This window comes from Ammodytes marinus (genome assembly GCF_949987685.1).
Source record: "Ammodytes marinus genome assembly, chromosome: 15".
NCBI classification, from domain to species: domain Eukaryota; kingdom Metazoa; phylum Chordata; class Actinopteri; order Uranoscopiformes; family Ammodytidae; genus Ammodytes; species Ammodytes marinus.
The window spans coordinates 5,941,352-5,964,663 of NC_137219.1; the positions used below are offsets into that span (position 1 = coordinate 5,941,352).

The 23,312-nt window shown below is 39.4% G+C and overlaps 2 protein-coding genes across 3 annotated transcripts; both read left to right on the forward strand.

The window, feature by feature from the left end:
* Positions 1–307: 307 nt before the first annotated feature.
* On the forward strand, positions 308–11,886 carry LOC307262235 (deubiquitinase DESI2-like; the record flags this gene model as incomplete). The annotated part of the gene is made up of 7 exons (XM_080043041.1): positions 308–489; positions 1,134–1,270; positions 2,114–2,209; positions 9,442–9,514; positions 10,567–10,660; positions 10,767–10,908; positions 11,653–11,886. The coding sequence occupies exons 1-7, from the start codon at positions 426–428 to the stop codon at positions 11,884–11,886; spliced, it is 840 nt and encodes a 279-aa protein (XP_079899167.1). The 5' UTR covers positions 308–425.
* A 4,469-nt stretch (positions 11,887–16,355) lies between these two features.
* On the forward strand, positions 16,356–22,481 carry srsf5a (serine and arginine rich splicing factor 5a). Of its 2 annotated transcripts, none has more exons than XM_080043040.1 (8): positions 16,356–16,450; positions 17,543–17,677; positions 17,761–17,831; positions 18,316–18,458; positions 19,023–19,102; positions 20,587–20,660; positions 20,748–20,852; positions 21,242–22,481. In XM_080043040.1, the coding sequence occupies exons 2-8, from the start codon at positions 17,552–17,554 to the stop codon at positions 21,537–21,539; spliced, it is 897 nt and encodes a 298-aa protein (XP_079899166.1). In that variant the 5' UTR covers positions 16,356–16,450; positions 17,543–17,551; the 3' UTR covers positions 21,540–22,481. The 2 variants fall into 2 exon arrangements, with proteins under 2 accessions (XP_079899166.1, XP_079899165.1); XM_080043039.1 differs by having other exon boundaries at positions 16,371–16,450; positions 17,520–17,677.
* Positions 22,482–23,312: the final 831 nt, after the last annotated feature.

Below are 23,312 nucleotides of genomic sequence, written 5' to 3' on the forward strand. Positions count from 1 at the left end.
GTTCTAACAAGTAACTATAGCTGTTAAATAAATATGGTGAAGTGAAAGTACAATAAAGTGGAAATACTCAACTAAATTAGAACTACTTCAAAATTATACTAAAAATACTTTCACCTCTGGGAAGGATTGAACACCGGCCAATAGATGCAGTAACTGAAATTACATCATTGTGGGAGCAAGAGTTTTATGTGCAGGATTTTGCATATCCCTGATATGCCTCCCCAGCTTTGTAGCTCAAAGGTCGGCCTGCTGTTCCGTCTCATCCCGTTAGGGGGCAGCACAACCTAGAAGGACCCATTCACTATCAAGAAGAGTCGAAGGAAGCTAAATCGAAAGTCCTCAATGATTTCACCTTCGGATTAATAGTTTCTCCCCCTTAACCCCCATTTATTTTCCCCGGAGAAGATTTACGCTGTCTTTTCAAAATGAATGGCTCTCTACCCTCCTCGCACGACGCCGTGGACATAAGCCTAAAGCGGGGACCTGCAGGTGAGTGGACCGGGTATAACTCTCCACGTAGCATGTGGCTAACAGCTACTGGCGTTTCTTTCTGGAGCTAATGGCTAATTTGCTAGTCAAAAAAGTAACAAAACCTCCCCCCGACATGTACTATAGTGAAGTACACGTATAGGAAGCAGGGCTGTCCTCTAAAAATCCAATTTAATTCACTCAACAAATGTTTTATTAGAAACTTTGATGCTGTTCAAATCTTAAAAAGTAACGTGACTGCTCGGCCTGTCAGACAGTGACAGGCAGCCTGGGCTCTGGACTGTTAGTTAGGGAGGTTTATTTAGCTTTACATAACATATGCGTCTGGTTTACACTCAGCATGTTTAAGGTTAACATTGGAAGAACTGGTGCTTCTCTGAATACACTTTACAGAAGTGAGTCATGTTGTAGGACTTTGATCCATTGATAAATTGTAATGACTGAATCAGCAACTTTTGCCCGGGTAAACAAAATAGTTGGACATATTGGATTTCTTTTTGTCCCATTATTTTTTCAAATTGTAATGCTCTTATCACACCCATTCTCTACACCCTTGTAATTCAGTGTATTTCTTCTAAAATATCATAATTTGCTGTTGACTTAAAACCTCTATCTCATGCCATTCTTTCTTTTTTCTTTTGAAGGTTTGGGATTCAATATAGTTGGCGGCACGGACCAGCAGTATGTTGTGAATGACAGCGGTATATACGTGTCCAAAATCAAAGAGGATGGCGCTGCAGCTATTGACGGAAGACTTCAAGAGGGGGACAAGATCCTGGCGGTGAGAAATGCTGAGTAGTATTAAGGGTGAAAGGATGTAGAGGAGGGTGCCTTTTATGATGTAATTGTGTATGTCATCGCTATAACAACTGGCAAGAATTTTGTGCAAACTTTTTAATTGCTCTTGATACTATTTGGTTTATGACCCTGAATAAAACCAATATTTATTTAAGAAGATAAGATAAGAAATTACTTTTATATCCATCACTCAGAAGGGAAATTTACATTGTGACAGTGTGAGTAAAATGCATAGTAAATAAATGCTAAGTAAAATAGTGAACGAAGTCAGTAACAATGTATTTAAAGAATTAAAAGTCAGTAGCAGATTTACAAGAGTATACGTGAACCAACAGACAGTAGAACAGTGAAATGGAAAGTGATATTTGCACATAGAGTTTAACAGTGATATTCAACTTAATGTCGAACTGAAACTGCCAACTATTAAGTAGTCCACTCATCAATCCCTTGTTCAAGCTTTTACCTTGTGAAGATTGTCAATTTGAATTTTTCATCAAAGTGAAATAAGTATTCAAATATTATATGGGCTAATTCTGTAGGAGCTAGCAGTGGTTGGTGGTAATAAAATTCTTGAATCTCCTTCTCCCTCCAACAATGAAATATCCAAAAAAAAAGAGGCATAAAAAAAGACAACAGTACAAAGAGACATGGTACTGCAAAACATGTGATGTATGAAGTAAAAAAAAACATCAAATAGAATGCAGAATAACATATTGCATAATGGAATTAAATACTGTAATGTGGGGGATGTATGAAGTTGGACAACTAATTATTTACTGCAGCTTTTACTGACATAGTTGGTTCTTGTTTGTGGTTGTTTGTGTAGATCAATGGGAACGTGCTGGAGGGCCTGACACACAGAGCTGTGGTGGATCTGTTCAGGACGGCCGGGGAGGACGTGGAGCTCAGCGTCATGAAAAGGGTGAGCGGTGTGATGCCTGAAAAAATGACCTCTTCCTGCAGGTCAAATGATTGAGTGGTTAATTCATTATGTGCTTTATATTTATTTTAATGGCAGTATTTAAAAAAAAAAGTTTTACTTTATTTTAACTTAATACTAATTTGGACAATTATCTTTGGTTCGTTAGAACATAAAAGAAGCACAACCACATGCAACATCTATAACACATATGGAGATTAAACATAATCATTTCCTCGTGTTTTTATATCTGTGTCTTCTTGCAGCCCCGTCACATGAAGGGACCCTTGGGCTCAACACCCAAGGAGGAATCTCCTGTGTCCTTTCTGACAATAATGACGGTTTTGGTGGGAGCTGCGGCCATCGCTGGTTATATATACATGCGGCACAATCGGAGGCCATTTTAACCAAGCCAACGTCTATTGTGTTTTTTTTGTTTTTTTTTAAGATCAAAAAACTTTGCTAAAGGCCAAAGAAGTGAAACTCAAGAAGGTAGACGTTGTCGTTGTTATATTTTTATTAGTAGGTGTCCGGTGTCACTGATGAGTTTCTTCACGTCACATGTGCATTATATGATTACTGGTAGCTTCTTGACACCCTTTATAAAGAATGTACACTTTACATTCCTGCTGCTGGGCCGAGGCTTAGGCAGAAGCAAACGGCTGCCCGTGCACAGACGTCGTACGCAGAAAAACTATTAAATATATGGGGTAAAGTCAGACTGACACAAGCTTCCCTTAGGGTCCATTTACAAACTGAAAGACAGCGTTGTGTTCACTTGCCCATGGGCCCCTCTGTACCTCCATCACTCACTGAATGGCAGATCTGTCTGAGAGGGAACCCACTGTACTTTCAGTTTGTCAGTTTGCGATAAAATATTCATGCGACTGGGTTTAATTTTCATTTTTGCACTGGAGTGGCATCCTGCTGTGTTGCTTCAAATTAAAAAAGTAGTGTATTGTGACAAATTACCTAATGGACTTAAGAGTGCCTTTTCTTTTGTATTCCAAGTAATGTGGTTCTTGTTGCTCCTCCTTATCATGATAAAAATGAAAATCAACCCACTCCACTTCCATTAAACTAAATAATAATCTGTATTTTCTAGCTGTCGACAAATCCGGAGAGAAGCCCCAAAACCAACAATGAGTCAGTCTTTTTCTCAATATTTTCATCCACCTCTCTGTCGCCCTGAACTACATATCCCTATGTTTGACACAAATATCTTTAAAAACACGTTGCAAACAGATAGTTTAATTTTAAAAAATTGTCTCCAGGTGCAATATGTAGCTCGTTAATATGTTTTCAATCGTTTTTGGACCACAATGGAGCTCTGTGGCACAGAGAAATATATTTATCGGATAACACTTGTAAGTCAAATCAATTCATTGTTGGTTGTATATAAATATAGATTACCAGACGTTTCCTTTAAAGAAAAATAGACTCAAAGTGCATTACACAATAGTTTAAAGAGCTTATGTAAATTGTCACTCAGGGTGAGCCATTAAATATATCTTACAAAAAAATCCTTCCTTGAACATATCTATATATCTTATGTGGTGCGTGCAGCTGGTTTCTCCCCAGCCCAAGACTCTGAGGGACCCTGCCATGTAAATGTTGTGCGTCACATTTATTTCAAAAGTTCTCCTAATTTTGCTTCAAGGCCAGTGCCTGTAATCACATCGCAACTTCTGCTGAGTGATTCGTCCTTCGGGATAACTTATGAAATTTGGAGCATGTTGTAACGTAGGGACACGAGTTGTTCATTTGTATGAAGGACCAACGGCTTATTACTGAAAATGTATCACTTGCTGTAAACAACTTTAAATGTTTGGGGTTATTTTTGCACTAGCTAAAATCATGGAGCTCCTCCAGTAACGGCCATAGAGCAGATGAATAAGTGAATTGTGTGTGCTGGGTGTATTTGCCCACGTGTCAGTGTGCAGCGCATCTATCATTCAGTTGTCTCTGACTGTATGTTGTCTGTAAATACATTTCGTGTCGCTCTGCTGAGTGGGACTGTGAATACGTGCAGTATGCCAGAAAAAAAGTCGATCAGAAGCACTAATAAATTATGCAAATACTGTGTGTTTTACATCCAAACACCTACTGTAATAAAATTCATGTTGAATTCACCTGGCTTTTTCCTTCTTTCTTTTTTTGTTAAATAGCAGCAAATACATGATATTTAACATTAAACTGTAGTTATGAGACTGTTAAATAAAATACAATTTAATATACCTCGATCTGGCTACCTTGATATATAAAATGTGTGTTTTGTTTATTGTACTATCCTGAAACTAAAAAATCTCTAACGTTAAGAGGAAGATAGCAAAGTAGGCCTAACGCATGTTATTAGTAGGCTAGAACTTCAAAATAAAATTTGACACTGTCCTGTGGCTCAGGTGAGAAAATCTGGGTGCATAGACTGTTGGCTATAGATGTGTTCAGTCATTAGCCTACTTTAATAAATAGCATGAGCTACTACAATTGAATTGATGATAGATTAGCCTACTGAACGACAAAACATAATCATGATGGTGTAAAAATATAGCATTATTTTAATTTGATTATTTTTTTGCTGGCCTTTTTTTAAATCATAAAACCTGTTGAAGTATCATTCCATGAATTATTTTAAACAATTTTCACTAAAGTATTGCGACCAACTGAGCGGAGGGTAGCCGCTCCAACATGCACTTTTTGACGTGAAACATTTTTTTAAAGCCCTAAGGTGAAATGATGTGATATTTTGCATATTTGGCTAATAGCTGCAGGCCATGCCTGTTCATAGAAGCAGCATAAGTAAATAAAAATGCGTTCCCATACACCCACCAGGCAGCATCAGTTCGCGCTCAGCTCAGCCGTTGGAGGATGTTGCCTAGGAGTCAGAAATGATGTAATCAATCGCTACCCGAGAGAGAGAGAGACTGGCTCACAGCAACATCACCATACGGCTCATGTCTGTAGCCTCTGAAATAGCCTACATTTAAAACCTTTTTTTCTAGGGGCGGTCGAGGGGATTGGGTTCTTGTTCTTGTTAAACAGAGTCATGCCGTGGGTGTTTTCGCCGACTAGCCTCACGAATTCTTCCCGACCAAGAGGATGCTGGATGCGGGCCAGCGGTAGGAGCGGGACCGGCCGGGGATGCTGCTGCTGCTGAACTATATTCCCCACTCTCCATCCCTCCCTCCTCCGTCACTACCAACAGCAGCTGTAACAACTAAACCACCATGGCTCTTGAGTGCACTTCAGCATCCTCCGTGTGAGTATGATGACCCGCATTCCGCATCCGTCGGTCCGCCCTAGCTGTCGCCATCTGTGCCTATGATGATAGGAGGACGCCTGCTTCAAATTTCAACACTTGTAGGCCATTTACGTCCCCACTGGATCATGTTATCACCATGGTTATCACCTCTAAAGCGTCTGATGTGACATTTTGAGCTGTTGTTGTTGCTGCTTTCCTTTAGCACATTTGCTTCACCTGCATCGATATCCCCCTAACATTGGACATTCCTGGAGCCGTGAAATGGGCCCAGTTCATGCTTTCCTGACTTTACTTGCGATAATGGCTCTGTGACATCTAACCAAGCCCCTCAGTTGCCCCTCTATTTCCCCGGCTTTCGTCGCCTCTCCAGCCAGCTGTGTCCATGCAGTAATCGCTCTGCTGTTCGCCGCGTGGCCCTACAGTGACTTCGGTGGGGGAAGTGTGGAGGTCCTGACAACCATACAACGTGGAGGGTGGGGACGTTTGCCTTTCCATCTCAGGTTTAAACCATGGCCAATGAACCTGTCATCCTTAACGTGTATGATATGGTAAGTGGCGCCATTGCTCATCTCAACAGAGCTACACTTTTTAAACTACTTTTTCAGACTTGAATGCTCTTTGTTGTTGTCTGTTCCTTGAGCACGGGTATTTGTAATCCGACACCAGCAGAGGAAAGTGAATGCACCACCAGAAATAGCAGGCCCACCTCCACACCATGCTCCACACCTGTTAACATGTGCACTTTCTCAGCTATTTCAATGTTGGAAAGAGTCCGGTTGAAGTCAATTTGAAATGCATATTACATGAACAAAAACAGGCAGCAAACGTCAGTTTATATAAATCCAAGCTTGAGGGTGGCCTTAATAATTTCACAATGTTGACAAATGTTATTTTGTTGCTTCAAATAAAACTGACAGTTTAAAATTAAAATAACTTTCAATGGAATTTGCTGAGCACTCTGACGCTCATATTAAAAGATTGATGAAGTGGCGGTAGCCTGTGTATAGATGCCCCAGTATACAGCCTTATCATACACTGCAGACATTGTGCTATGAAGCCAAATCTACTAATTCAGCCATTGTGAAAACTAAGTGAAACCTAAACAGATAGAAATTAAAGCAAAAAATATCCTCATATGCCAACTGGAGGTCTCTGAAACAAAGTCGTCCCTCAACCCTCTGACCTCTGTCACTGTGTCTACTGTTCACATGACATGATGCACACACACACGCAAACAAAAACAAAACGTTAACGCACTCACATAAACCCCCACACAAAGCAGTACAGGACAAGGCAGTTCATTCATTCATTTGCCCACCCACTGCCTGTCTGTTCTCACACACTGTACTGCTCAACAGCCTGCATTGTGAATATTATGCAAGATGTTGCTGTAAAAAGCAACAGAATTACTTCATTAACAGCAAGACATTTCTAATATTGTTGAGTGCATCCATGCTAACAAGACTTTACCTTAACCTGCCCTATTGAAGCAGTGCAAACATTCATTAGATTGTTTAAATATCATTCTAGGTTAGTTGTGAATGGATATATGTTTGGTCTTATATATTTATCAACAATCGTAATTCTACATTTAAGTCTATCGATAATAAACAGTCGATGAATCATATAACATACCTGAAAACATCTTTAATTAAATTACACACATGTTCCTTATACACTTATACACATGTAAAGATCACTAATAATAACTGGGTCTTAAACTATTTATAAAGGTTATTCAAACTAAAAAAATCATTAGTTTTGAGAAATTACACAAAAGTAAAATTAACACTGCATGTATATCGAAAAGCATCTTGACAAAGATGAGACTGTTATTGAGCGCCCCATGGCGGGTGGGTAGAGTGTGTAACATATATCTCCGCAGTGGTCGCGGGTTCTAATCCGACCCGTGGACCTTTGCTGCATGTCATCCCCCTCTCTCTCCCCATTTTCACTCTTTACTCTCTCTCTCTCTCTCTCTCTCTCTCTCTCTCCCTCTCTCTCAACTATCAATAAAAGGTTAAAATACCCCAAATCTTATATAAAAGAGGAGACTGTGATTGAACATAAATGTATAGTTACACAGTGAAACTCAAAGCCAGGTGCAGTTTTTGGCCTCTCAGCTCTCAGTGGGTGTCTTCAGGCCGTCACACAGATGAGAAGCTCATATGGGGCCAGAAGTGACAGCTGCTCAAACAGCTGATTTAATTCCATAGTGGCTGCTGCATCGTGCTGGGACTTAACAGGTCACACAAAGGGAGAGAGAGTGATCACGAGGGCACTGACAGTCCACAGTCAGCTCTAAATACTTTTGACTGAGAATTTAACATCATGACAAGGCAGGGCGGCAACTGACAGTGACTGACGATGATGACAATAAATGATATTTAATGTAAAATCAATGTGATCTCAAGATGTGTGCAGTGATGCATGCTGTGTCTGCATATAAACTGTTCATAGGCAGGAGGAGACTTGTAGGGGAAAGAGCATGGAGCATTGCAGCAACATTCGCATGATGCAACATGATTTCACCAATAACAAGAGTTCAGATTCGGAAAAACTTTATTGTCTGCCGTGACAGAAAATCATTCGTTAGACGTGCACTCATTGTACAACATATACTTTGCAATACAAAATCTCTGAAAATAAACAAACAACATGTGTGCCTTAAAACAGAATAAAAAAAACGTATACAAATACAATAATTTACACAGGTCAAAAATGACAATACACTGTGTCCAGTGTGTTTACGTGTGGTATAGTGTTTATGTGGGTGTGTGGATCCATACCCTTTATTCAAAATGTTTATAACAGTGGCAAAAAAAAAGAGTTTTATAAGTGTATTGCTTGGATAGTGGGGGAATTAATAGCGGTGGCTTGATGGTAGTCTCCTCATCAGAGACGTATGATGATTAATATCAGCAAGACGGTGACTGAAGAAGCTCTGCTCATGTTGCCACCAGTACTCACTTGTTTATTTGCTGCAGGGGAAGAAAGTCTTTATCATGTGATGGGTCAGCTTGTCACAATGGTGTTTATACTTTGCTAGAAGAGTTTGTCCTTGTAGATTGTTTCCTTCCTGTAAGCTAAAGGCCTCTGGTTTAAAAATATGTCTGTCTTCTTAGTGTGAAATTGGCAAAAAGGGCAGAAGTCACTGACAGGCACATGGGATGACTCTGTAGACACAAAAGAAAATGATGTATATGTTTTTTATTTCATCAGGCTGAGTCAGGAAACGTGTTCTATTATTAATAGGGGGACAGATGGGGCGGCGTGGATGGCTCTTAGCAGGTTTCCCCTGGGGGACCTAGGAGTGTCAGTGTAGGGCTATTGGAGAGCTGTGGTCCCCTGGCATATACAGTATGATCTCATGGTTGTCTGCAGTGGAGCGTAGAAGGGCATAACTAATTATTACTGTATATAGTACTAATTTTACTGTATATCTACCCATGTAATAAATCACTCCTTTTAACAAAATTAATTAAATTAAAAATGCTAATAAAAATACCACCTTAAAAACAACATAATACAATCAATTACATAAAGAGTGTCTGTATCTCCATGAGGGGGCTGCCAACTCTGGAACACACTACCATCTTCAACTAATTAAATTCAGATATAAAGTAATTCATACCAAACGTGGTATCTGTACTCTAGGGAAACAATGAGTGTAATTCCCAAAATGTCAAACCATTCCTTTAACTTAGTTAATTTATTCAAAATATCCTGATGTGTTTATGTATACAATATGATGTAAACTGGTGGGAACTTCTCCGAAAAATGTGTCTATCAGCATCTCTCCAGTGTTAGTAGTGTTTCTGTCAGACGGAGAATACAGCTGCGGTTTCACTGTGTTTTCTGTAGAGCTGCTGCATTGTGTCTTTTCCAATACAAGACAAAATAACTCTTGTTATTGATCCTGACTGAAGCTCTCTGCTTAAATCTCTCTCTCTCTCTCTCTCTTCTTCTGCAGTACTGGATAAACGAGTACACCTCCAATCTGGGTATTGGAGTCTTCCACTCAGGCATTGAGATTTATGGCCGAGGTACAGTAACAAACGGTCCTTACCCGTTCCTCTATAACTGAAAAATCCCATTACTGTTTATCACAGCAGCAGAATCACGTCAGCCTGTCTTGAGATTTGTGTTAGGCCGCTTTGGCAAAACACAGTTCAATTATTGTTTTAAAAAATGGAATATGGAATTGTGTTTCATAATAACATGACACCATTTCACAACTGTCTCACTGTGTGTGTGTGTGTGTGTGTGTGTGTGTGTGTGTGTGTGTGTGTTTGAGAGAGAGGCCGAAACCAGCGTGAAACGTGAAACGTGATCGCTCAGTGGGAATTCCATTATGGGCCTTGCAGCCAGAAACATGAGTGTCTCTTTGCACTGTGAAATATGATGACGGTATAAATACAGTCCTTTACTCCAGCGGAAGGAAATCACTTCTTTTTATGGATTTTCTTCCTGTCATTTTGTGCTTGCAGGCAGCATATTTTTTGCACAATGGCTTCCGTGAATCTAACTGTATTGAATTGACTGTCTTGTAAAAAAAAAAAAAAATCCCATTCCCAATGTTTTGATAACTTTAAATGCAAAATAGAAGTCATAGCATACATCGAACGCTGCATCTACTGTATGTTGTATCATTGTTTGAACTGTATTTGGGCATTAAGTGAGACCAGGCACCACAAATGTACCTGTTTTTTTTTAGAAAAAGTGCTGCAAGTGTTGCATGATAAATATCACTGGTTTTCTTATGGCAATAGTGAAATCCCCGAAAGTATGAGTCATATTATCAATTCCTCATACTTATTATAAATAGAATAACTTTAAACATATTAGCAGCTGAAACAGCACTTTGACTTTGTTTTTATATTGTAGAAATATATTCAAATTAATTCAAATTTAATTGAGGAGCTTTAAGGCTGTCTTACTAATATTCCGTGACCCTAGTGTTTTCCATAATGCTGTAAATACAGGGCGGAGAGACTTGTGATGATTTAATCACGGCATGTCAGTGAGTAATTGCCCATTTTCTTTAGCTCTCCCACTCAAGGAGTTAATCTGTGTCTTTCCATTTTTGGCCGCACAGAATTTGCATATGGGGGTCATCCATACCCATTCAGTGGCATCTTTGAAATCAACCCAGGAAACGCCACAGAACTGGGAGAGACATTCAAATTCAAGTGGGTGGGGCTCCGTGTTAAGCGTACAGCACTTTGTGATGTCGTTAATGCCAATGTTAAGTGTGAGATAAGTGTCCTCTTACATCTTTTTTGCCCCACCTTTCAGGGAGGCCATTGTTTTGGGCACCACTGACTTCGCAGAGGAGGACATGGATAAAATCATGGAGGAGCTCGGCAGAGAGTTCAAAGGCAACGCCTACCATCTAATGCACAAGAACTGCAACCACTTCTCCTCCTCGCTGTCTGAGGTCGGTTTGACTTTGTTTTTTACTCCCAAATGCTTAAGCCATGCCACCTGGTTGGAAATCTTGGTTCACCACTTTGTTCCAGACTAAAATGTCTCTATAATCTGTAGAGCTGCAACGATTAATCGAATAATCGATTATTAATCGATTATTGAAATAATCGCCAACTATTTTGATAATCGATTAATCGTTTTGAGTAATTTTTTAATAAAAAAAATCCAAATTCTCTGATTTCAGCTTCTCAAATGTGAATATTTTCTGGTTTCTTTAATCCTATTATGACAGTAAACTGAAATATCTGTGTGTTTTGGACATAACAATACATTTGAGGACGTCAACATGGGCTTTGGAAAAATTTTCACCATTTTCTGACATTTTACGGACCAAAAAACTAATCGATTAATAATCGATTAATCGAGAAAATAATCAACAGATTAATCGATTATCAAAATAATCGTTAGTTGCAGCCCTAATAATCTGGTTCATGTGAGACCGTTAACTACAAACCAAATCGCTGGAATTGTCCATTGTTATATGCTTGAATAAAAATACATGTATCCATACATGGAAACATTTTTTTCAAAGATCCACAAAACGTATCACATCTTCAGGTTTAATTTGCTGTTTCCGTCTCATCAAATTGAATTTTTAAAAGGTCTCACACACATATATAGAAAATTAAACAATAACAAAATAAGTTTCGCCAAATCCCAAATGATGATATCGTGTATACTATTTTTCTTCCAGTTGCTGTGCGGGCGGGAAACCCCTCGCTGGGTGAACAGACTGGCGTACTTCAGCTCGTGCATCCCCTTCCTGCAGAGCTGCCTGCCTAAGGAGTGGCTGACCCCGGCCGCGCTGCAGACCCACATCAGCCTCCACAAAGAGGAGCACCACGGCTCCAGTGACGATGACCCTCCGTCGCCCTCCGGAGGGGCCGCCACAGGCTCCTCCCACAGCTGTCGCCATACCAGGGTGTGAGAAACATTCAAATATACGCTGACCTCGGGACCTTCCTGCCACCTCGGCTGGTGGCTCAAGTGGCATTATATAGGCTTGAACAACAACCGCCTGACCTCAGTATACTGTTCGTACTTTTTGTCCTCTGTGCAAAGAGGCAGGAAAAATAAATGGGAAAGAATGGTTCCCTCTCAATAGATGGGGCTACTGTCAGAGACTTCAGACCCACAGAGACCCTATACAAACTTTCAGCGCCAAAAACGGGGCTCCGACTCGACAACAACCACTTGTACATCTGACGTTTGTAGTACATTGTTCTTAGTCTTTTCCATGGACTTTTAAACCTTTGTCAGCCTTGTTCCCTGCCCTGCCTTCAGAGCTGCTTTTGTAGAATAACTAGAAACCTGAGGCTACTTATCACGACATTAACAGGAAAAACTGCTAACCAAGCTCAATTTTCAACACATTCTCGTCCAACAATAACCTCTATGTGGCCTTCAGTTGATGTCGTTGACTCTGCTTTCGTTATGTGGAACTTAAGTAGTTAACATTGGCCATTATAGAGGGTTAAACTGGGTTAACAAGGATTTGGTTGCACTGGAGATCAGTTTTAATATATTATATAGCATGTTGAAAGAATTTGACAAACCACAGTTTTGATCATGTCATCAAGTATTTCCTCTCCTTTTCTCTTTGTAAAAGAAATGATCTAACCCGGGACTTGTTGTTGACATTAAACTGGCACTCAAAGCCACCAGCAAAACCTGTTCCTAGACTATTGTAAACAATCAAGGGCAAACACTATTCAGTTTGAATACAGTAGTTGCTGTTTATACAGCCTGGGGCAGCCCAGTCACTATCTGTGAAACATCCCAGAGACACAAAGGAAAGTCAAGCTGCTACACTACTGACTTTCTGACTAAGTGCAAATATTTACACTTTTCTACCCAACCAGTCTTTATATTATAACGGTGTGATAACTGCCAGGGCTAGAAATGAACATTTATAGACCATAAAGTTTTCCTGGCGATACTGGTCTTTTGCTCCACCATGAAACCAATAAAGATTGAGCTGCCATGAAACAAGAAAGGTAGAAAAACAGTATTGTACGCATAGGCTAAATTGCATTAGACCTTATATTGATTGTAATGTTTTGGGAAATACACGTATAAGCTTTCTTGCTGAACTAGATGAGAGGATTGATAACAGTCTCAGAATCTTCATATTCACGGGCACAAGTTTTACCAATCTTCTCATCTCACCCTCAGTGAGAAAGCTGATGTGTATTTTTATAAAAATGTCAAACTATCCCTTTAAGACCGTATTTTTCTCTTTGTTTAATTTCAACTGTGAACTTTGGCGTGTTGACAGATACAATGCTTTTTATTGACAGTAAACAAGCAGGTGCTCGTTCTTTTGAGGTTGTGTTTGTGGCAGCGAGAAGATCAGATTCTCATAAAGGTAAAATATGATGTCATAAAGTTATTTGTAATCATTGTCGTTTTAGCATTCATGCTGGTAAACAACCCCATTAATGACTATCTGTCTCCTCTGATTCTGAGATCGGTGATTCTAATTATGATGAAAAACATCGGCTCCTTGTTGGGTTTACTCATTTTAATGCACTTTGTGCGTACACTTGAAAAGTGCTATATAAATAAAATGTATATCATTATTAATAATTTGTGTGATTTTAATCTTTCCCCATCCCGTGATGTGTACACTGTACATGGACAGCTGCCCTTTCTCAGGAAGGAAAGTGTCACATAGCCCAATCAAATTAATAAATCAACTATTCCTGTTAAACACCTCCATAAATGGGGTTGAAAGTGCAAATTCACCACTTCTTCAGGTTCTTAAATAAGCTATATTCATATTTATTTTTGACACAGTCTTACATTTCACCAAGTGTATTTTTTTCAGGTTTTTTGTTATGTATTTAAGTTGACAGGCGTTGCACAATGATCAGTGTTACATGCTTTAACACTTTCTACAGAGCAGACCTAACAGGTATTTTTTTCTATCGTACTGTGTGAACCTCAGCCTTGTTTCTCCCATTTTCCTGGTAACCCAAGACAATTTCAAGAATGATGATATAGTGCTAGAATAAAGAAACTGAATAACAATTAAATGTGTTGCGTCTTTTGTCCAGCAGAAACAGAAACACTACTGAAAAGTTATTTTCTCTAAAATGTTTAGCTTTGTACATATTTTCATCAAAAGTCTAATTTACTGGATCCTTATCAGAGATGTTATTTGTGTCATGTAGCCTTATGTAGGCCGATTTATGTACCATTGTTTTCTATCATCATCTGATTTTTTAAATCTCAAACATCAGTATCAGTGTCTGCCTACAAGCTATCTACATATAGGCTTAGTTTTGGTAGCAATCGTAATTTGTACATTTTAAAAATTCTCAATAATTTAGACTGAAAAAAATAAGAGAAAATTACATTGGGTTGATAAAACAACCATCATCACATTAATTTGCATATTGACAGAAAGAAGCGCATACATTATCATGTTACGAATATAAAGTAGAACATACAAGGGAAAGAGAGATAATCATAATGAAACTGAACAGTTTTTAAGAAAAATCACTCTATGCAACGATAGTAGTAAACAGGGTTGTGCACATAGATCGGGGGTCACTAACAGGCGGACCGCGGTCCGGGTCCGGACCCAGACGCCGTCCTATACGGACCCGGACCTGTAGTCAATCAATTATTTAAGTATTTAAAATTTTGACGGGGCGCTTCTATTTTGACCGGCGCAGCTTTTCTAGACTTTACGGTACTGGTTTAGCGAATCAGGAAATGCTTTCGAGTTAAGCCATCCCGCCTCCTGCTACTCAGGTAGCCAATCGAATCTGTGCATTCCCGGCTCAGGCTGGCTCACAGACAGAGACAGTGAGCTATCATGCGAGAGATGACAGAGAGAAGTGCAAGAATTACGAGAATTTCAGCGAAATAAATCAGATTAGAGTGAGAAAGACAGCGGGAGGAGAGTGAGAGACAGCTTTCTCTCTCGCTCGCCCGCTCGCTCACCGGCTCCGTGTGTCGCGAGCGAGTTAACGAGCGATCAACAGCTGAGTTTTTTCCTATTATTTACTATCTATGGTTTTTTCCCCTTTTGTAAGACTGGTGAAAACCGGTCAAGGTGCAATCATGTGGACTCTCTATTACCCTGATGTAGACCTATGTGTGAATGACACAGACATAAGATTGACATAATCACCAATCGCCAGCAGCACTGCATCTACTGCCCACAACAGCAACAGGAAAAACATTATTTAAAAAAAAAAAATTGTATGTAGTTTCAATTATCTACATTTTAAGTTTTACATATTCTTAGTAATGGCAGAATTTATAAATACAGGTTAATTTTTTAGCAAAACATTTGGCAGTAGCCCCCACTAACATTAGCGAAAGCTAGTGGTCATCCATCCCATCCCTCAGTCCAGTTATCTGGCTGCTAGCAAGTTATGTTGTTTTGTTAATTTTTCTATTCATCTTAACTATATTAAATGTTGACCTTTTCTTTTATTATTTTCCCCGGAATGCACCAGAATGCTCCGATTACATTCTAAAAACACAAAAAAAAATTACTGGGGGGGAAACCCCCAGACCCCCTACAGGGGTTTAGTTTCTGACATGTCACTTTTTCAGAGCTTTTCAAAATTGCAAAATAAAAATCCAGTATTAGACAAAGTGGGAGATTACTATGTTAAACAAACATAGCAGGTATAGTGAAGTTTAGAAATGATACATTGAAAATATTTCTCAAAATTATTTAATTTTTCAAAAATGAATTATATATTTTATCTTTATTTTAAGATTATTATTATTATTATATTTATTTTCACCATTTTATTTTTAAATGCAGCCCTTCTCTATGAAGAGATTAGTTTCAGTTGAGTCACTTAAATAATACATATATCTTCAGTATTATATATCTATAATTATTTAAAAGTGAGAATAAATATTGTTGAAATGTTTTTGAATTGTTCTTTCTATATTGATCTGACAGTCAGTTGTTAATTACATGCAGACGTTGATACAACTACTAGGCTACTTCACTATATCACACTGAATCATAACGCAAGTTAGACATTATGATGTTCCGGACCTTTGCTTGAGGACGTTTTCTCTAACTGGACCTATTTGAATTTTAGTTGAATACCCCTGTCATAGATAGTAGGTTCAGGTTGTGCAACTGAAGTGAGTTGCCAAATCCGTGTTAAATCCCCCCTTTAGGATTCCAAAAAGCACTGCTTATTTTCTTCATAATCAAAAATATGCTAGTGTATTTCACATAGCAATGTTGATGTTAAGTCAATGCGTTAAGTGAATACAACCGGTACAATACTTGTTTGAAGGGCAAAGGGGGCAAAGTGGAGATGTTGTAATGAAGTTTAGTATTAACTGCGGCCGTTGAAGACCAACCCCCCCAAAGCTGGCAACCTAAAAACATAAACCTTTCCTGTTCCCCGCACTTTGGACTCACTCGCCATTTTGCCTCGGTCGAGTGCAGTGAACCAGCGGCGTAAACATCGAAACAAGGGACGACAGACGAAACAAACTCGGTGAGAATATGACTCAATCGCAGTCAAATAATCATTTTAACCTTAACGCTTCTTAAAATTACTACTTTTGGAGTTTGTTATTTGAAAACAGACAACCGTCTTTGTAGCTAACGTCCGTGGCTAACTGATGGCTAACTGTCGACCTCGAGGCGAGCTACAGCTTTTATGGAAACGGCTAAAAATGACCTGTTAAATCAGAATAATATTCAACTACATTAGGATTAAACGTGGCAGATAGAGCTTACAATTCTTAAATGTAACGTCTTATGCACTTGATGTGTAAATAGTTGATCATTTTATATCATTAATCCCTGCAGCATTGTTGTCGACGTGTGTCCTCGTAGTAGAGGGCTCATGAACTCATGTAGGCCTCAAGCGACTTTTGCTGAAGCTTGAAATAGAGCTACATTTGTTGGAATTAAACGTTCCTGCTGCTTCTTAAAAAGTCTAATAAGGAATTAAATAACTTAATCTATTAAAAAGGGTTTGAATTTATTCAGGTTATTGTAAACTAACTTACCTGCAGAAAGCCAGAATATGTTTTTCAACAAAGCCTTAACATTATAATAATCCTCAATTAGGTTGAAGGGGTTTTTATTACATCGCATATTCGCTTGGTGAACCAACCTACACACGTTTGGCAGTGTGTGAATGGTTATTATTAGGGATAACTAATTTAATTTTAGATCTTGGGGAATTGCTATGAAAACGGACCGTTCGAAAAGTAAAGGTATTTTCTAAACCTGGTTTGACTGGGGTTCGATTATGTGTCTTTATTGCCTTTTGTTTGCTCAGTTTCACACCCATCTTTGTCAGAATTCACTACAACCCAATTTCAATCTGAAAATGTGATTATAGTTTCAATAGATTATCCTAGATGCTAAATGTTTTATTGGTCTATCTCTTGACTCTATTTCTAATGAGTAACATATATGTTACTCATTAAGCTTGGCATGTGACTACACATACAAATGTTAACAATTAACTAGTGGGCAATCGAAATCACCATTCTGACCTTCAAAAATCACTCTGCTTTAACTCCCCAATTTTTCCCCCACTCTGGTTCAAGGTATTACTATGTCTTCCCAACAGAGAGAAGAGATGAGTGGTTGCCGAGTCTTCATCGGCCGCTTGAGCCCGCACGCCAGAGAGCGAGACGTGGAGAAGTTTTTCAAGGGATATGGACGGATTCGGGAAGTAAACTTGAAGAATGGTTTTGGCTTTGTGGTAAGTGGCAGACTACTTTGTGTGAATGCGTTCCTGTCCCATCCTGTTTTTGCCATTAACAAATCTTTTGTTGTTTTAATCAGGAGTTTGACGACCACAGAGATGCAGATGATGCAGTGTACGAGCTGAATGGCAAAGAATTGTGCAGTGAAAGGTAAACCTCTTTAATTTACTCTGAGATCCTTCACAAATTCTGACAGATTAAATGACTAGTCTGCATCAAAAGGGAAGTGCAGCATTACGCAACCATCATAGCATGGGTGGGCTAAGGCTGACCAGGCTCATCTTACGATTACATATATTTTTTACTCTATACATTTGGTTGCTTTAAAGTTACTCATTTACCCCTTTTTTCGGAGAAATGACAATTACTTACAAGCTTCTTCCTTTTTGTGAGGAAAAAATACATTTCATAAAAGTCATATACATTACAATTATGCTGCGGTTTTCCTTGAGAACGATCTTCTTAAGCATTCAAATTGATTAATAATAAAGTTTAATCCAATAAATTCACCCACGCAGTATTCTATATAATGACATGACTGTATATCCACCATGGACTACAATCTAGAACCTACATTTTTACATTCATAGGCCCATTCAAGAAAAAAAATACCATTTTCTTTCTCTATTTTCAGGGTCACCATCGAGCACGCTCGCTCCAGGAGAGGGCGAGGTGGGGCTCCTGGAATGGGAGGAGGCCGTTTCGGAGGCGGTGGCAGAGACGGTGGTGGTGGTGGTGGCGGCGGCGGTTATCGCCAATCTCGCAGCATTGGATCAAGGTACACTTGGCTTAAAATGTTAAAAAGCTTACTAGTTGGTTAAAGTTCAGGTTCCCGGGACAGTACAGCTAGTATTATAGCTTTCTTCCCCCCATTATTGTTGCTCATTGTTTAAGTATTTAAACAGCTGACAAATCCTGTGTGTCAGTCTTATCTACTTTCATTTCATCTGTTTGTGCAATAGTAAAATACTTTCCTATGAACATGGACAGCTAGGCTAAGGCTACTTATCCAAAATATAATTGCATTGACGTGGCAGAAAACACATGGACATAAATATGTTTGCCTTTCCCCTCATTGGCGGCATTTAGTAAAACAAAGTCATTAAAGTCAACCTTGTGTTCCACCTCTAAATCCTATTCAAATATTGACACAGCTCTTACGCTGTAGTAAATACAACAGTGCTTGGAGATTATGTATTCAGGTGACTATTACAGCCTACAATTTCTACTGAAAGCTTTCCATCTTGATTTTTATTCATTTACAGCTTCAAAAGAGAATGTGTCTGTGTCTTTTCACTGAACATGCCGTATTAAAGGTTTTCTATGTTTTTGTTTTTTGTTGACCGGACAGGTATGGACCTCCTGTGAGAACCGAACACAGACTCATCGTTGAGAACCTCTCGTCACGGATTAGCTGGCAGGTAAGGGATAACTGCATTGTCCTATGTATCTTACAACACAGGCTTTAAATCAAAATTATACATCACCCTGTAATCAGGTTTTACCTTTTTTATTTTTTAATAAATCAGCAGCATTCATTTGATTGGGTTGGTTTCAATCTCTCTAATCAAATTACCATAACCATATAGTCAATTGGCCAATCACAACAAAAAGCCCACAGTGGTATTCAATTTTTTTTAACGTTCCCTTCACCTACATTTTTTTTTCAGACAAAAGCACGTTACTGCTGTTGATGGGCATTCTAACCGAAAACACAAGTAGTTTCTTTTTCTTTTTTTTACCAGCTGCTCTGATATGGTATCCTCTATATCAGAGATGAATGCGCAAAACCTCCATGGAGGTCAGAAGTGTGTAGCGCCCTCTCCTGGTTGTTTTTCTGAATAGTGTCCATTTGGTGCCTCTCCTTACACGCAGTTGCCGCCGGTCTAAAGTCTTGGCTGGGCCGGGTGAAAGTGGTCTAGCGCAGGATACGGTAGCCTTAGGAGGTCCGTAGCCACATTCTGGAGGTTCTGTGGGCGGGCGACCCCCGACTGCTGTAACCCCCCTCAAATCCACGGTCCCTACACTCTCCCGTTTGGGTCTTTTTCTGTTGCCGATGATGGAGCTGGGGGGGTGTTGAGTTGGGCGCACACCCCTCCCCCTACTTACTGCTCTCTGGTCTGGTCTGGTCTGGTGGTTCCTTACTTGTGGAGGCCGGATGCCGAGTCAAGGCCGAGGTCGTTTCTCAAGGGCTTAACACTGCATTGGTTCCCATTTGCTATTTGGACAAGTGGCTCTATGCTAATATCTTCCTGGGTATGGAGCGGTAAGTAGCATAAAACTCATGTGATTGGGTTTGTTAAGCTCGGGTGGTGAAGGGGTGTAGAGTTTGGGTGCAGTCTTATGTAGACACTTAACAACTTTTCGAGCCAAACTAATTATATTATTTATATATATTTTTTAAGGGGCCATTAGAACAAAAACTCTAGATCAGTTTTTTGACCTTAACGATAGTGATATTTTCATTCAACCAATAAATACATAGGTCTATCTCACATACTCGGACACAAAATCAACAAAAACAAAGTTTTAATTTATAATAAATTCAAACCTTTACTGCTGTTTTACCGGTCTCATAATGGAGTTGAATTTGTCTTTTTCTGACGAGTTTTAGGAAAAAATGCGAATTCATGGAGCCAATTCATGGGACTTTCAAAACAGTTTGAGTAATGGCCACACTTGTCCACACAGAGCATTGTCAGTGGCTCTTTGTTTACCTGCCCTCCACTGAAAGGGGAGCTTATCACAGAGTGACAAAAGTCAACAGCAATAGATAACCCAAGTTTGAGTGTGTGCTGGTGTCTTGCTGCCTGCTCTCTTTTCTCCCTCCAGGTTTCAAACGGCTCTCACTGGCTCCTCGTGTTTCGTTTATTTGTCACTAATCTGACGTTATGCTTTGCTATAGGACCTGAAAGACCTGATGAGAAAAGCAGGTGAAGTTACCTTTGTGGACGCTCACAGGCCCAACAAAAACGAAGGGTGAGTTGCTCTTCTGTTCTTCAACCTCTCACAAAGTCTGCGTCTTTTAGAGTTCCGTTTTAATGAATATTTTTGCTTCCTTTTTAGTGTGGTTGAGTTTGCATCTCGCAGTGACATGAAGAATGCCATCTCCAAGCTCGACGGAACCGAACTGAATGGACGCCAGCTGAAGATCTTTGAAGACAGCAGAAGGTGAGGCTTTTTAAAAGAAATTTTTTGAAAATATTATACAGTTGTAAACTGGAGGATGGTATATTTAGTATTTGTTTATTTGCCAAGAATTGAAAGAGCAAATCAATTTCACACTGCACTATTTTATTCATTTTTTAACTTTCTAACAGCATACCAGCATGAGTGGTATAACTCTTCCTATCCAACTCTTGTCGTCTTTTTATAATACCATGACCTAATGAAGTGCTTTCTATGTTGCTCTTGTTTAATTCTTAAATTGCCCAACATAATTTGGGACATGTGGGCAAATCTTGTTCATCCCAATGCAACGGTTTGATGTTCCTTTCTCTAGTATTGTCATAATTCAAAAGTATGTAAATCTAAAACAATATGCCTCTTTCTTCCAACAGTCACAGCAAGAGCCGTTCCCGTTCCCGCAGCTACTCCCGCTCTAAGAGTCGCTCCCGCAGCCGTCACCGCTCCAGGAGCCGCTCCAGGTCTGCCAGCCGCACCCCAGAGAGGAGGACGTCCGGAGGGGGCAAGGCCGCCGGCAGGTCCCCCTCAAGGTCCAAGTCTCGCTCCAAGTCCCGTTCCAGATCCCGTTCCCGTTCTCCTGCTCCCGCTCCCAAGAAGCTGTCCCGCTCCCGCTCTCGCTCTCCTTCTCGCTCCCGCTCAAGATCCCACTCCCCCTCACCTGGCAGAGATTGATTGACACGTGTGACGTACAAATAGACTGATTAGTGGCTCACCATAGGCCTCAGAGGTGGCATGTGTTGTGTTAATTTTATTTTTTTAATGAAGGGGAAGAAATTGCCTTCTACATGGCTTCCTTTTGAAAATGGATCTACAGTCATTAATGTGACCACATTGGCTTTGATTACCTTTTCTTTTTTTTTTTGGATATTACCGCAGGAAGATAATTGTTTCCTTGTTGCTTCATGATTTAAAAAATGTCCACCATTTTAAAACTCCCTTCATATTTTGATAAAATGCTGACCTGTCCTAGCTGTCTGCCATGTTATGATTCCATCCACTCCCCCGTGCTTTGCAGAGCAGTTCATGGTTAGGTGGGAATGCTATTCGTTCCCCGCAATATTGGTGAGTACAGTTCTGTTTGTGATGTGAGCTCCTGCCATTGCCGTGGCGTGAAACTGTGATTCTGCTTCTGACGAGGCGCCGTTAACAGGCGTCTCCAGGTGTGTTGCATTCACTGCCCTGGTATGTGAACATGAAAATGCAAGCATCTCAGTTGGTGGTTCATTTCTGCTTTTCTGTGTAGTAATGTTGGAATCTGGCAGTGTTGACTTGACGGCTTTCTTTTTTGTTTTTCTTTTTTTCACTGCTGTATCAGGATCTTGTCTCTTGTTGGTGATTTTTGATTTCTTGCTTCTATTTACTTTATCTCCAGCCTTGGCGTATTGAGTGTGAACACAAGTGTATCAATTTCAGCGGGAAGAAATGTCTCTTAATACACTTAATTTGATACTAATAAAAACCCTCACTGCATATTGTCATTAAGTTTTTTTTAGTAATGTCCAGAAAGAACGTTGTTTTTCTTTTTTTAATATTTTGTGAATGTGGGTCGAGAATCTGATACATATTGAATAAAGTCTGCAGTTAAAATGAATAAAGCTTTCACAAACTGTTAAACTTGTCTGCCATAATTCATTCTTTCTAAAGGATTACAGCTCACCTGAAAGTGTGAACATTTATTTTCTATACAGTAGGCCTACTAATACCACTGCTTGGAAAATGCTCATCAAAGGGATTGTATTTGATCTTTTGAAATATGTTTTACTGTAGTTAACTTCTCATAAGACAACATGTCATTTAATTGTTTATTCAATTCAAAGCCTGAAGTATAAATATTAGATCAATGACAAATGACTAAAAAGTAATAAAAGCTCATCTAAAAATCCAGCAGTTTTTTTACAAACTTGATGGCTATAAAATAACATCTAATGGGCATCAAAACTCACACAAGGTGCTGAAAAGACATAAGACAGGGCCGGATATGAAGAGAACAGTGCCTTATTGTACTTTGTGTTCACATGATAAAGGTTTTAATATCCTGCACTGGTCAAAGATCCACATAGTGATGCGTGATCCTGGTGCTATCTTATCTGGAGGGACTATTTCACATTTTGGAAAGCAAGAATCATTTTTAAGAAAATGTTTCCTAATAAATCATTCATCTGATCATCAGTCTTTTTTTATGCCACATTTATAAGATAAAACAATTATAAACTATCCATCGTATAATATAACAGTGAAGGTTTCTCTTCCCAAAAGCAAGAGTTAGTTAAACATGCATGTTTTCGCAAGCTTGTCTGAAAAAAATTCATTTAATTATCTACATTTGCCAGTCATTCAGTGCTGCTAACATGTTCTGCTCCAACCACATGGGGGCAGCACCTGCTTATAGTAAGATTATAATGTCATGTCACTAAAACAAGGACATCATGGAGAATTCATGACTGT